The sequence below is a fragment of the Anoplophora glabripennis genome, unplaced genomic scaffold (assembly GCF_000390285.2).
Source record: "Anoplophora glabripennis isolate ALB-LARVAE unplaced genomic scaffold, Agla_2.0 scaffold430, whole genome shotgun sequence".
In the NCBI taxonomy this organism is placed as follows: domain Eukaryota; kingdom Metazoa; phylum Arthropoda; class Insecta; order Coleoptera; family Cerambycidae; genus Anoplophora; species Anoplophora glabripennis.
In genome coordinates, this window is record NW_019416620.1 from 1,794 (window position 1) to 15,684 (window position 13,891).

The following is a 13,891-nucleotide window of genomic DNA, read 5'->3' on the forward strand; positions in this document are numbered from 1 at the left end:
ATTTGAAATTGCCTAGTGTTTTGCAAAATTGTGTAGCATACGTATTATCTAATTAACAAAGCGATAATGTAAATCATCGAGAAATAAAAAATGTATGCCGGTCTCCGTAACTAAGAGTAAGTTATGTGGTGGTACGGCCACCACATAACCTTATCCTTATCAAGTGATGTCATACCGGTCGCTAACTGACCTTAGATATTTTTGAAAACACATCCGTCAACCAACGTAGCTATCTTTATAAAAGTTGACTTTAGCTAGCGCACAACCAGTCCGTATCATTACACTACGTGATCGAAGACGCAAAAAATATGTTCTTCAGTGACATAATCGTCGCCTCAATTGGTTTTGTTCTCGTCATATTTTTTGTAGCCGAAGATGTGAAGGTGTTAAAAAAACACTCATACTACAACAACACCATACAAGAAATAGTTTTGTACGAGGTGAACCTTGGGGATATCGAGTTGGAAGCATTCAAAGACTTGTCAGTGTATTTATTACAGATTTCCGAAAATCCTTTGGAGAGATTAAGGAACGGTGTTTTCGTCAACGTTTCAACGCATGAGATGTTACTGTTCGGTAACGACATAAAAACGATCGAACCTGGTACCTTCCAGGACTTGCGTCCTTTGGAAAAGGGCGGAATTCGAATGTTGTCTTTGTCATTTAACAAACTGGGAGTTATACAAAATGGGATTTTCACCAATACAAAGTTTAGGCAACTTTTTCTGGTCGCTAATGATATCAAATACATCGAGTCAGGTTCTTTCGACGGGATGGTAAACTTAGTTGAGTTGAACTTGGAGGATAATCTTCTAGAGAGCGTTGAGGTGGGAATTTTCCAAAATTTAGCAACTCCCGCATCATGGGTGGACTTGTCTTTAGCCGGGAATGTGATAGAATTTGTTGATGTCTATGCCTTTGAAAACACCACGCTTCATGATCTGGATCTACGGGATAATCAGTTGGGAGTGCACTTACTTTGCCACAATTACTTTAAAAGGACTAGCGTAGGTATTTTTCTTGTCTAAAATAGTAGCGCAGAATGTTAATAAAAAGGAAATTACCGATTTTAAAAATAGTTTTTGTGTTGTAACAATGACTTGAATAATACCGCAATTTCAATTTTTAATTGTTAACAAAAGACGTTTCTCGCAAGTATTGGTTTTGTTCTAAATTAGCAGACCTGTTACAAATCGTTTCCAATTCTTTTTATCACGATAAAGTCTTGAAATGGTATATTAGCTGCTAACTCTTTCAATTTAAAATTGTAAGTTACTGTAAAGTTTGAACAATTTTGATTTGTTACTCCTGATTGTTACTTTTTAAAACGTTTTCCGTAAATGACACGATAGTAGCTGCCGAATTTGACGGTATGTCAATTGATAACTAAGAAAAATAATAAAAAGGTACGCAAGATTTAAGTTAAAATTTTTTTAAATATAAAATCTAAAAACCTGTTAGCCAAAATGACTAAATGGAGTGTCCAAAAATTATTTCATTTATAAAAACATTTCTTTAGGAAATGCCTTTTAAATTCTGATTTAAAATGCATCCATGTTGAGTTGCCTAACAGAAAGTGGTAAAAAGTGAAATAAGAACACCTTCAATTGTCTAGTTATTTCGCTTTTGCAGAAAAAAAATATAAACATCAAAAATGTCATATTTTTTTCTGAATATTTGATGTTTATATGTTTTTTTCATTTAATGTAATTAATTGTATTATTAATGTAATTTAACGAGAAGGGAAGCTTCCTGATGAATAATCCCAAGTAAAATGTGGAAACAAACACGTCTCTTTGAAGCTGCTGTCTTTGTCAATTATATTTGGACATATCATTTTTAGTTTTTATTGTGGACAATAGCGTGATATAATTCAATGGGCATATAGCGTATGCAGTACTTTTTTCCCATAATATCAGCAGAATCTTGCTTGTGGGGTTAGATATCTCCTCTCTCCTCCATAGGTACCTACATTTCTGGTATCGAGCAACATTGTTTGACATCATGTGATAAGATTTTCTTAAAACAAATATATAATTTTTTAAAACAGAATAACAAAATGTCAGAGTTAATCATGTGTTTTTTTATATTAATTTTTGGCAATTTCTGTTAATATTTTTATTTATTATCGTATATTTATGTAAACTATCATTGACCAATTGACCCTATATAGAAACTGTCATTGATTAAAAGCTGTTTCTATTATTATTCCTTTCTCAATATTATATGGTTTTTAGAAGAGAGTAATATCTGAAAACGTCGTTCTAGTGATAGAACATAAAATAGGAAAAAAGTTTCCTTAAACATACAGGGTGTCTCGCATAAGAACCGACATAGGGCACGTGCATGTAGGGGCGTCCAAAATATTTATTTAGAAATTACAGTATCCAACGGGACAAAGTCCCCAATTACAGGATAAGGTAAAACAGAAAACCTTAACTAAATTTTAAAAGAAAAAGACAAACTAACATTAAATACAAAAATATAAATACTACATAACGTAAAGCAATCAAAATATAAAATCCAGACAAAGAACTTAAGGATAAACAATAACAGACAAATAAAACGAATAAGCTAACTAACATGTACAAGATAAGAATTACATATGCTAGACAAACGATTTTTTTATGTCATTCATTCATTCAATATTCACAAGAACCAAATTTAGTACATGATTTAGGTTCATTACTGGTCTTCTTTGACTATGATTTAAAGTTAATTGAAGCAGTACAAGATGTTCATTGGGGATGACTCACCCCTAAAATTGTACCGAACTTTTTTTTCATTGACCAAATTGAAAAATAATAATATTAATTCACAGCCGAATTTAATTTTAAAAATTTTTTTACTCTTGTTAAATTTTAAAAAAACTTTATGATTTTCAAGAAAAACTGTACTAACTGAAACAAAATTTTAACAGTGTTTATTAGAAAATAATCGAAAAGTCACTAGTAGGCAATGAATTTATCTTTCAAACTTGTCAGTTAGTAATAGAATTATTTTATTTCAACAATTGCCTCTGATTATTGTTGAAAAATATTAATTATTATTTTTATTATTTATTTGTGTTTTTTACTTAATAGGTACAATATTCGCTTATTTAAAAATTCCTTCTTTTTCCATCGATCACCTTGTCAAAATTTCTAACATTTTTCAGATTTTCCAATATAACATATGACTTTATAAAAGTGTACTTAATGTACATTCTAACTTTTTTATGATATATTGGTGCATTTTTCAATCTATTTTGTTCATAAATTAAATTTTTTGCATTATTTTGACACATTGATTTATTACATTTAACGATTTTGTCTTATGCTATAAACTTATTCTATATCTAAATTTTATCATTCAATTTCATATTCTCAGTATTCCACATCCCTGTTGTATCGGCTTTCTCTATTTATTTTATATGAAATATATCTCAAAAATTTTATTATCGTTGCAAATCAAAATATCATAACACTATATTCATTTTCAGAAGTGCTTCCACATAATCTTATACCTGACCTTATATCCGAATCTCTCCAAAGCACCCTGTATAATTAATAGAAAAAAAATTTTGTTTGTTTTTACCTAAACAATTGAAATTGTTTTGTGGCTGTCAATATTGTGGAGCACACATGATGTTTTTCTTGTCTAAAACAGCTGTGTAAAATGTTAATAAAAACGAACTATTTTTACAAAATTTAAACAGTGCTCATAGTTTACCATTAATGATAAATTTTACCTTTAATAATTTTTAAAGGACTGTATACTGACGCCTGTGCTATAATATTGACAAAACAGTAAAACATAACAATTTGTTACTTTAGATTAAGCTTATTTATGTTATCGCGCACATAAAGTGCGAAAAGGTAATAAAGCTATAAAACAGGAAATCAGTGCAATAACAAATTTAATTGATTGTTATCAATATTTCGAATTAGGATTTAGTGTGTCTCGTTTTAATAACAATGATAACGTTAATTATAAATAAATTTTATTATATGCATTTACTTTATTCAAAGTCGCAGTATAAAGTAAATAAAATACTTCTTCGCTTTACTTTTGATATAAATAATTATGTTAAGGGCGAGTACGGAATAGCGACTTGGATTGGTATACATGTCGTTGATATGAAAAATCGAACAACGCCGATCGCGGTTAGTACTTGTAGTCCAAGAATTCGAGTTTGCCTATTCCAAAAATACCTTTGCTAAATTGAGGGGAACAACAAACATGCAAAAAAGAAAACGAAAAATAACCCGCTTTTCGACATATTTTTCCTGTAACATTGAAACTAAGCCCTAAATAAAAAAAAGCATTCTTAATTTTTTGCTAATTTGATGATTTTCTATAAAGCTACAAAAACTGTGAATGAAAAAGTTGAATTTTGCATTAAAACAATGGACGAAAAATAGTAGAAAATCATGTGTACATTTGAAGCAAGTTTTGTGCAAAACATTTTTTTGACAGTAGCGTAACCTTTCTGGAACCTATTCAAAGCGGATACTAAGTTAGTATTAACCAATTTCTACTTATGGCTTATGGCAGGACACATATGTACCCACAACATTTTTAATATTGTTTAAAGGCCATTTTTGTTGAGCATACATTTCATTTTTCATTTGATATGAAAGAGGCATGCTTATTATTTCATGAAAAATTAAAACAAAACCATGAGTTTATAACTCTAAAAGTAATAAACTAATTGGGAGCAACTTGCACAGCCACTGCGACAAATCACGAGCCCTTAATGACTAATTACAGTAAAATAATCTAGTAATAGAGCTGACAGATGTAAAACTGAGTTGATTGTGATTCAGTATTTTTTGCACTTATTGCTTTCCCTCGTATATTTCCCCACCTACAATTTTATTATTCATTAATACTTCGTATCCACGATTCGTCTTGATCAATTTTAATCTGTTTCATAAACTGCAATAAATTTTACTGTTTCCAATTAATTATCAATTCTCATTTGGCCGAGTGACACAGTGGAGGAAGAAACATGTGGAAGAAAGTGATGGTTTTAGCAATTTTGTGCGGATATGGAGGTTTGGTATGTTGGTATTGAATATTTTTCCCATATAAAATGATTTTAAATTGAAGAATTATAAGATACAAATGCAATTGATATTTTTTTCATATTTTCATATTAATTATATCTAATTATATGGAAAACATGTAAAAGTACACGTAGATATTATTGTATTTCTACATCCTGCATTTGTTCTTATAATTAATGGTTTAATTAGTATATAATTTGGACGATTTTTAGGCGCAAAAGATCAAAATTTCTGTCTATTACGAAACGCTATGTCCATACAGCGTAAGATTTCTAGTCGACCAGTTTAACCCAGCCTACCAGAATCTTACAGACAACATGGAAGTCGACTTAATACCTTACGGCAAAGCTACGGTGAGTTTTTCACATTCGTTGGCGACTGCTGGTTCCGTTAATTCGCATTTAAAGATAAGAAATCGCACATTTAGCAAGTCAATCATAGAACAAGACAATCCATCCGAGAAGTGACGAAGCATAACGCTAAACTAGAGCAACTTCCTTTAATTTTTCGTATTATAGATCACGGAGAACATGTAAACATCAGAAAATGTACCTTTCCTGTTTTGTCCTGCAAATTTGTAAAGATACTCAATAATCGTGATTTATGTTAATGTGTTAATAGTTTACTAAAAGCATTCTACGGAGTGTGATTATGTTTATAGTAACGTATTTTGTTTAGGACAGTAATTTTATTTTCTTCATGTTAGCAATTAAATTTCGCTAAAATTGAAAATTATTAAAACAATAAGATTAGGTACTTTAAAACACAACGTTCTGTTTCACCGCCCGTGATTGGTATAATTTTTCACGAGTTCTATTCAACCAATCGAGCGTAGGAGTAACGGTTTGTTAATGTTCATTGTAAACGAATCATCAATGTTGGTGATGTCAAGATTAAGGAATATTTCGTTACTAGTACCAGTCGCGCAATGTTGGTTGTAAACATTTATGAAGGCATTACATTATTAAGCGATAATCGTTAATGTTAAATGTTGATACATTAAGTTGGACAATTTTAGGATGGTTGCTATGTTGTCGTTCAGATTTCTTGATTGAGTTTTCCTGATGAGTTGATCTCGAATTCCTGATAGTTATAGGCCCCAGAAACGTCGAAAAGTCGAAATTATTAATTATTCTTAAATTGTTAATGTTGTCATTGTTTTACGTCAGTCTAATTATTTAATAAGTAATAAATCAATAATCGGGATTATACTTATGCTATATCAACAATATTTTATGATAACTATGGTTATTGTTCATTTTCAATGGTTGTGCAATAAATGATATTTGATTGCAAAGAGTATATCTTTATTGCACCAGTGCAATTAAAATGTATAACACCATAAGTTGATAGTACATGTTGACTTGCAATTATTGACAACTTTTTATTAAATAATTAATAACATATATTTTGTAACAATATGAACTCTGCTTCTTATGAAAACGTTTATGGTTATCTTGAAAATTAACAAACTGGTGTGCCCGTATATAAAAAATACTCGATCCTACAAATATAAAAAATTAATAACAATTATTAGCAATACAAAAACATATTACGTATAAGTATTTTTGACTGTTTTCTTTCATGTTAGTTTTTTGATTGGAATTGATATACCTAATAAATATATGCAAACGTGAAGATACATAGAGACATTTTGAAATTAGGATAGCTGTGGAAATAGAGTATTTGGGAAAATATTATTTTTACTTTATTTAGAAATGGTGTTTAGATTCGTTCGGTCGAAAATAAAAAAGAGTGGACTCTTGTTGTAAGTAGTCTAATGACAAATTCTTGCCACTTATAGCTTTATTGTAACTTTAAAAAAATACTCTGAGGCCTATTTCACCTGAACCCTGTTGTTTTAATAAAAGTATATAAAGGGTCATGATTAATCTTTGAAATACTTAAATTTTTACTAAATGCCCGGATAAAATCTACTTGATGATGAAGGTAATTTATGCTAACTTTTCTAAAATAACTTGATATAAATGTAGTTTATGTTTCCACAAGTTACTTGCTATCGTTTTTCTATAACCCTAAATTTATAATTAATTTTTAGGCAAGCAATGAAACAGGTTCTTGGGAATTCAGCTGTCAGCATGGTGAACTTGAATGCTATGGGAATAAAGTACATTCCTGTGCCGTAGGGTTGTACCCTGTTAGTCAAAGTACAAATTTTATAATATGTTCGATGAATTCCTCGGACGCATCTTTGGACGCCAACAACGAAGCTGTAAGGTTACATTTATATCGATTTTTAAGTGTATATGGTTTAAATAATATATAGTGCATAGCAAAACAAATAGGAATTGTTAATTTTTCTGTTAAAAGTTAGTGTAATTCTGTTACACGTTAAACTAAACGAAATATATATAGTTTTTCTTTACTAAATTCAACAAAATTACTTAGTGAATAAAACCACAACGAAAGTTTAAATATAAATTTTCAAATGTACAGTAATTCTTGTAAACATACTTACCTACTACTATTTCTTCCAATAAGACGTTTGTTTATTCTAATTATGAACAAGAACTAGGATGAACACAAATCAGTATGCCGCTTGCCGGTATCTTGATATACAAACAAGAAAAATGACATCTGAGTTGTGATATATCACTTATGAATGAAAATTGCCATTAGATTTTTTTCTTTGGGGTTTATTGAAACAAAAAGTTTATAAATCCATGACACAAATTGTACACATACTACGTGCTAGCAAGCCTGTGCAGAAATTACCCCTAATTTACAAACAAAAAATAACAAAAAGCAATTACGAACATAGGTAAGATAGATATGAAATAAATAGTTGGATTGATAAAAGTGATAAGAATATAATTATTTAAATTTTGTTGGTTTCAGTTTCATTATTTTATTTTGTCAAAACTAAAATTATTAATAATTATTATAATACCACATTACTAGAGTTTACTTAAAAAAATTTTATGGTTTATGTTTTGCTTCATGGACAACTTGAAATCAACAATAAATTAATGACAATAAGTAAAGACTTGTGAATTTTTTATTTGGCTGCACAATCGTTATATTTAAAATTTTTTGATAAAATTTGGTATTGGCCCGTTTTGGGGGTCGTGAATCAAGCGGCTTAAATATATTTTTTCACAAAAAATCCCTAATATGGACATTACTTACGAACACATTTCTTCACAAAGTACACTTCACCAAGCTTTACATTAAAAAAAAATCCGGTTAAAATCGAACAATAAATAAAAAAATGGGTCACACTGTAGATAGATGTGAATAGTATATACTGAAATAAAAGCTGTTTTTGAAACAAACAAGCAGATTTAAATTATCTTAGATCAAGGACAAATTTTCTTTCAATTTTAGTGTGCCACATCTACCAACATCTCATGGACAGTAATTCAAGAATGCCTCAGTAGCGACCAGGGTGACGAATTTCTAGCAGCAAACGGCAGACGTACGGACAAATTGATACCAAACGTCGTCAATTCTATACCCACCGTAGTCTTGAACGACGTCTTCAGTGCAGAACTTCGAAGGATATCAATTGCATACTTCCAAGATACGTTGGTGTTTATTTTGGAGCAAGTCCAGTGCGGGTTCTGCCAGTTTAGTGGGTCGAATTTGGTTTCAGGTTCTGGCAAATTTGTTGTTGGTGTCACTTTATTGTTAGCGTTATATCAAAAACTGTTTGCCTTAATATAACAGCAGGTAAACTGAAACTTCTAAAATATTAGTTTATTTACCAAAAATATAATGCTGTTTTATTAGTGTTCCTGTCCACGACGAAGTCAAAGGTTTTATGTCTGTCGTCATTATTTTAAAAATACTCGACAATAATTAGCTACTTAATAATAAAACAAATATAAATGCATCTGTCTTGAGCCCCTTATCATGTAACATCGTCAGAGTGTTTATGTTTATTAATAAATTATTTGACACTCTAATCATGAAATGATGTTATCTCTTTTTTTCGTAAATATAAACGCAGTATGTTGACATTGATGATAGTCAATTAAGTAAGGACCATATACAGTACGGTGTTCCAAAGGGAACAATCCTTGATCCCCTTCCATTTAGTATTTATACTTTTAGTTTGACTAGTTGACATTTATATGCGAATGATACACAATTACATCCGTTTTCTCTAATTAATTTACTTATAGCAAAAGATATTATTTAACCAAAATTTAAGATACATTTGTTTAAATGTATTTTCTGAGTGTCACAAAATGTCTAGTATTATGATATTTGTAAGACGGTGACAACATTTCTAACATTAAGGCGATGTTTCGCATTGTATTAGCTATGTCCTCTCCAAATTTGGTTTAGTGCAACTCTCTCGGTTTCGAGAATACAATACCTATGTATGTTTTCAGCCACGATAATTGAATAATTACAAATATTTCGAGATTTCACCCCCAAGAACGATGGTGACAACATTTTTAACATTAAGGCGATGTTTCGCATTGTGTTAGCTATGTCCTCTCCAAATTTGGTTTAGTGCAACTCACTTGGTTTCGAGAATACAATACCTATGTATGTTTTCAGCCACGAAAATTGAATAATTCCAAATATTTCGAATTTTCGCCCCAAGAACGACGGTCAGTGTCTGATATAGGCTGGTGTAGGCTGCAGCCTACAGGCCCCCATCAACTAGGGGAGCCCACCAAATTAACAAAAAATTTTTTATGAAAACTAATTTTTTTTAAGATTTTTTTAAGACTGTTGTAAATTTCATATTATTCAGCAGGTTTTCTTTAAAGATTTCCGAGTTTTTCACAGGTACTGGGTGTTTATGCGGTTTTAGCGAAATCTTTAATTTGAGAGCGCTCTTTTGCACTTAGGGATACGTGTCTTTGCTTTTCTGCCACTTGTCGTTTTTTTTTCTTTCTCTAACACGTGGTATTTTTATGAATATAATTTAGATTTACGAAGTAACAAAAATAAGCTTAATACTAATTAAGATTGGTAATAATTAAATATAAAATATAAAAAAAAAAAATAAACAATTATAAATTAAATTTATAAACAAAGACCTTCCCATCATGAACAAGACACTACAGACATTATAGAATAATTTGCTACAATAAAAGCTAGAAAAGTTGTTATTTAATCGTATCAATAATCAATAAAGTATTATACTATGATATCTTAATTGTAGCATGAAGATTGCACGTTATTCTTTATTAAGTTTTTTAAATTTATTTATCATGTGGGTAGCAAAATTAAAGCTTTTTTGAACCTTGCGTCCCTCTGGGAAACTGGTTTTAAAATAACGTGTTTATGTTAATAGTGTTTTTTTTTTATTTTACCAGTAATAATTTTTTTTAAGCCAATTACGACTCCCACAATTTACTATTTAAAACAACTTACCCCAAGGGTAAGTGGCTTTTAATTCTTTATTTCTAGTTATACATCTTGTGTCCCTAGGGAAAGTGGGTTAAAATTTACTTTTATTTAATTCAAATTTTTTGTGGGGGGGGCTACCAAAAAGGATTTTTTTTTTCTAGAATAGGCCCCCACCAATTTTCAGCCTACAGGCCCCCACCACTGTAAATCAGGCACTGGTTTAGCGTTGCGACAGAAACCAAGATATTTTCAATGTATGTAATAATAAAACAACACAGACAACATTGAAATCCGAAAGTTTAGCAAAACAAAATAAAAACACATGATATTTATAGACTTATTTACTCTACAGCTGATTTGATTACACGTCTCTCAGGGTCTGTCCGTAGTGAATAAAATATTAATTTGTGGCAGTCCTTTTGGTGACCATAGCTTCTTCACAAAACAGCAAAATTTTTGATCGGCTGGCCAATGTCCAAGTTAAAATCGGAACAGCCTAAAAAAATTTATGAAACTCACTGTGGTGTCGTTTTTGGCATCAGACTTTGTACACAACCAAATTAATCCCAAATATATTGCTTGCGTGGCAATAACCTACGACGTCGGCCGACTATACACAGTGATACATCAAATCTTGAAACAATTGAAATTTGCCTTGATACGCTTGAAATATTAAAAAATCAGATTGCCATTAAAACGAACAACATAAGTAGCTATACTATTTGTGTCAATGATAAAAGCTTAAACAAGAATTTTGAGAGTTCACAATGTTTGCCCAAAATGTGAGATTCCACTTGTGTGAACACTATGGACACAAAAAAGTTAATCAANCTAATTACATCGTATTACCCCAAGGGTAAGTGGCTTTTAATTCTTCATTTCCAGTTATACATCTTGTGTCCCTAGGAAAAGTGGGTTAAAATTACTTTTATTTAATTCAAATTTTTTTTTGGGAGGGGGGCCTGCCAAAAAGGATATTTTTTTTTCTAGAATAGTCCCTCACCAATTTTCAGCCTACAGGCCCCCACCACTGTAAATCAGGCACTGTTTGTAAGTGTGGGCAAGAGTTCAAATTAAAATTTTCATTCTCAATGGAAAACACAAAATACAAGGGATTTTGGATTTACTTTGTTTCTATTTATTATTTTTGTTGAAGATATGAAATGAACTAAATTGCAATATTTTATGCCCACAGTGATACACAACAGCACAGTTTCAATAATTGAGCTTTTTGCATTAAAATGGGGAGGTTATTTCGAATGTTTTCGATCAATCATAATATTTTATATTACTACAATATACATTTATTTTTTATGCAACCAGTAATTCTTCTTAGTGAAATATGGATTGCACAGCTTTAGACGCAATTGATATTTAAAAACATCGTTCATCAAAATCAGTCACTCTGACACTAGGTGTGTTGAATTACATAAACATTGCATGACTTTTTCATTGAACTCAAAATAAGAATGTTTTAAAATTGGTGTATTGAATATATTTAAAACGTGTAGAAGTAAACAAGTGAATGCATGGCAATGCAGCATGGTTTTCGTAAGAGTAAAAGTGTCGACACGGTGCTATTTTCTTTTATCAGTGAAATAATTGACTCCATCGATAAAAAGTCACTGGCCTGAGGGTTGTACCATGATCTGAGTAAAACTTTCGATTGTGTTAATCACCAAATTTTGTTGGATAAATTATTTAGATGTGGTATCCGCGGTAATGTACATAATTGGTTTCAGTCACATCTTGACCATCGATATCAAACAGTCTCTCTCTATCCATTCGAATAATCGTGTTGCCCGGTCTGAGAGTTCATTAATAACGATGGGTGTTCCTCAAGGGTCAATCCTTGGTCCACAATTATTTCTTTTATATGCCAATGATTTACATAAAGCAATAAAAAATTGTCCTAGTTTGCTGGTTACTTACGCAGACGATGCTAATGTTCTTTACAAATCGACCAATATTATGGATATTGAAGTGGCTGTTGATTTAATATTTAAGAATCTAGCACTGTGGTTAGAGAAAAATAAACTTATGTTAAATGTAGAAAAGAACAAGATAATGCTTTTCAGATCAAAACTTTGTAATATATCCTTAGTTGACGGAATAACAATAGCGAATAATTATGTACAATTTTCTCAATCAGCAAGATTCCTCGGTATGTATCTTGATGACAAACTCGATTGGTCTCCTCAGATTAATTATCTGTGTCAAAAATTAACTTCATCTTGTTATGGCTTGAAATCCCTTTCCAAACAATGTAGCCAATATGTTTTGCTCTCATTATATTATGCAAGTTTTTATTCCCATTTACGTTACGGCATTATTCACTGGGGATTATGTGGATCTATTAAGAGGGTATTTGTTATACAGAAATATGCCGTTCGTATTCTCGCAAATTTAAGGTACACAGATTCTTGCAGAGAAGCTTTCAAAAATCTTAAAATTCTTACTGTTACCGGCGTTTATATATTGGAGGTGGTATGTTTTGTTTTTCGTCATTTAGACTTATTTACGAGAAACAACTTAAACCATTTATATTGCACGCGAAATAGGCATATTCTGTGTTCCGAACGGCATCATTCGGCGTTATATCAGAAAGGGGCTTACTTTAATGGTTGTCGCCTATACAACTCCTTATCAATCGATATTCGTAGTTCAAAGAATATATACACATTTAAAAAAAAAGTTAGAGAATATCTAGTTGCTATCTGCCCCTACAATTTAGAGGAATATTTACTGAATAATGCTGTACAATAATTTATTAATGTATTATTTTAGTTTTCTTTTTTTCTCCATCTTTCCATTCTATCGATTTTTTTCCATTTTTTCTCCATCCAGGATTTTGTATTTGTATATGTATTGTAGTGTATTGATGTTTTTTATATTTAACTTTGACCTGTGTGTTTTTTTTNTATTATTATTATTATTAATGTTGACATAGATATACATTTCACTTTTCTCTTTTACAAGACAAAATGTCAATTTATGGACTAGAATAATTTACAGGACGTTGTGATTTGGATGTACCAGGGCCTGTTACAAATACAATTTTGTAAAGAAAAAATCAAAAAGAACAGTTCGAAAATGATTTTTTAATTCATTTTCGAACACTTCTACACGGCACTAGAAACTGGTCCACTGTAAATTCTGATCTCGCACAATGCGACCGGCATGGCGGTGTGATAAAAAACGGACAAGGAAAGAATTAAATAGAACGCAAACCATTTTTGACACTAACTACTAAAAAACTATTGTAAACGCCACAGATAACAGGTAAACACTATCGCAACGACGATTGCAAAATCGTATTTCAGTATTCGGAGTCGCTGAGGCCACGTGGCTCTCCACGCGTATTGCGAATGACGCTAGAGATTACAGTTCTCCAGCTATGTAGTGGTTGCATGTACTATAACTTCAATAATTTTTTTCTCGGAAACTATAAGGATTTTACAAAAATTTTTTTACGATATTGACTCCATTTATCATGTCGCATATAT

At 30.9% G+C, this 13,891-nt stretch overlaps 1 protein-coding gene across 2 annotated transcripts; it reads left to right on the forward strand.

Annotated features, from left to right (window-relative positions):
- Nucleotides 1-283: 283 nt before the first annotated feature.
- On the forward strand, nt 284-8,839 carry LOC108909945 (gamma-interferon-inducible lysosomal thiol reductase). Of its 2 annotated transcripts, XM_018714423.1 has the most exons (4): nt 4,825-5,044; nt 5,264-5,404; nt 7,111-7,284; nt 8,400-8,827. In XM_018714423.1, exons 1-4 carry the CDS (start codon nt 4,994-4,996, stop codon nt 8,736-8,738), a joined length of 705 nt encoding a protein of 234 aa, XP_018569939.1. In that variant the 5' UTR covers nt 4,825-4,993; the 3' UTR covers nt 8,739-8,827. The 2 variants fall into 2 exon arrangements, with proteins under 2 accessions (XP_018569938.1, XP_018569939.1); XM_018714422.2 differs by lacking the exons at nt 4,825-5,044; nt 5,264-5,404 and adding an exon at nt 284-1,007 and having other exon boundaries at nt 8,400-8,839.
- Nucleotides 8,840-13,891: the final 5,052 nt, after the last annotated feature.

Coding starts and splice junctions, on each gene's coding strand:
- LOC108909945 (XM_018714422.2), top strand. CDS start 309: ATGTTCTTCAGTGACATAATCGTCGCCTCAATTGGTTTTGTTCTCGTC. Junction 1,008..7,110: donor ATTACTTTAAAAGGACTAGC/GTAGGTATTTTT, acceptor ATTAATTTTTAG/GCAAGCAATGAAACAGGTTC. Junction 7,285..8,399: donor TGGACGCCAACAACGAAGCT/GTAAGGTTACAT, acceptor TTTCAATTTTAG/TGTGCCACATCTACCAACAT.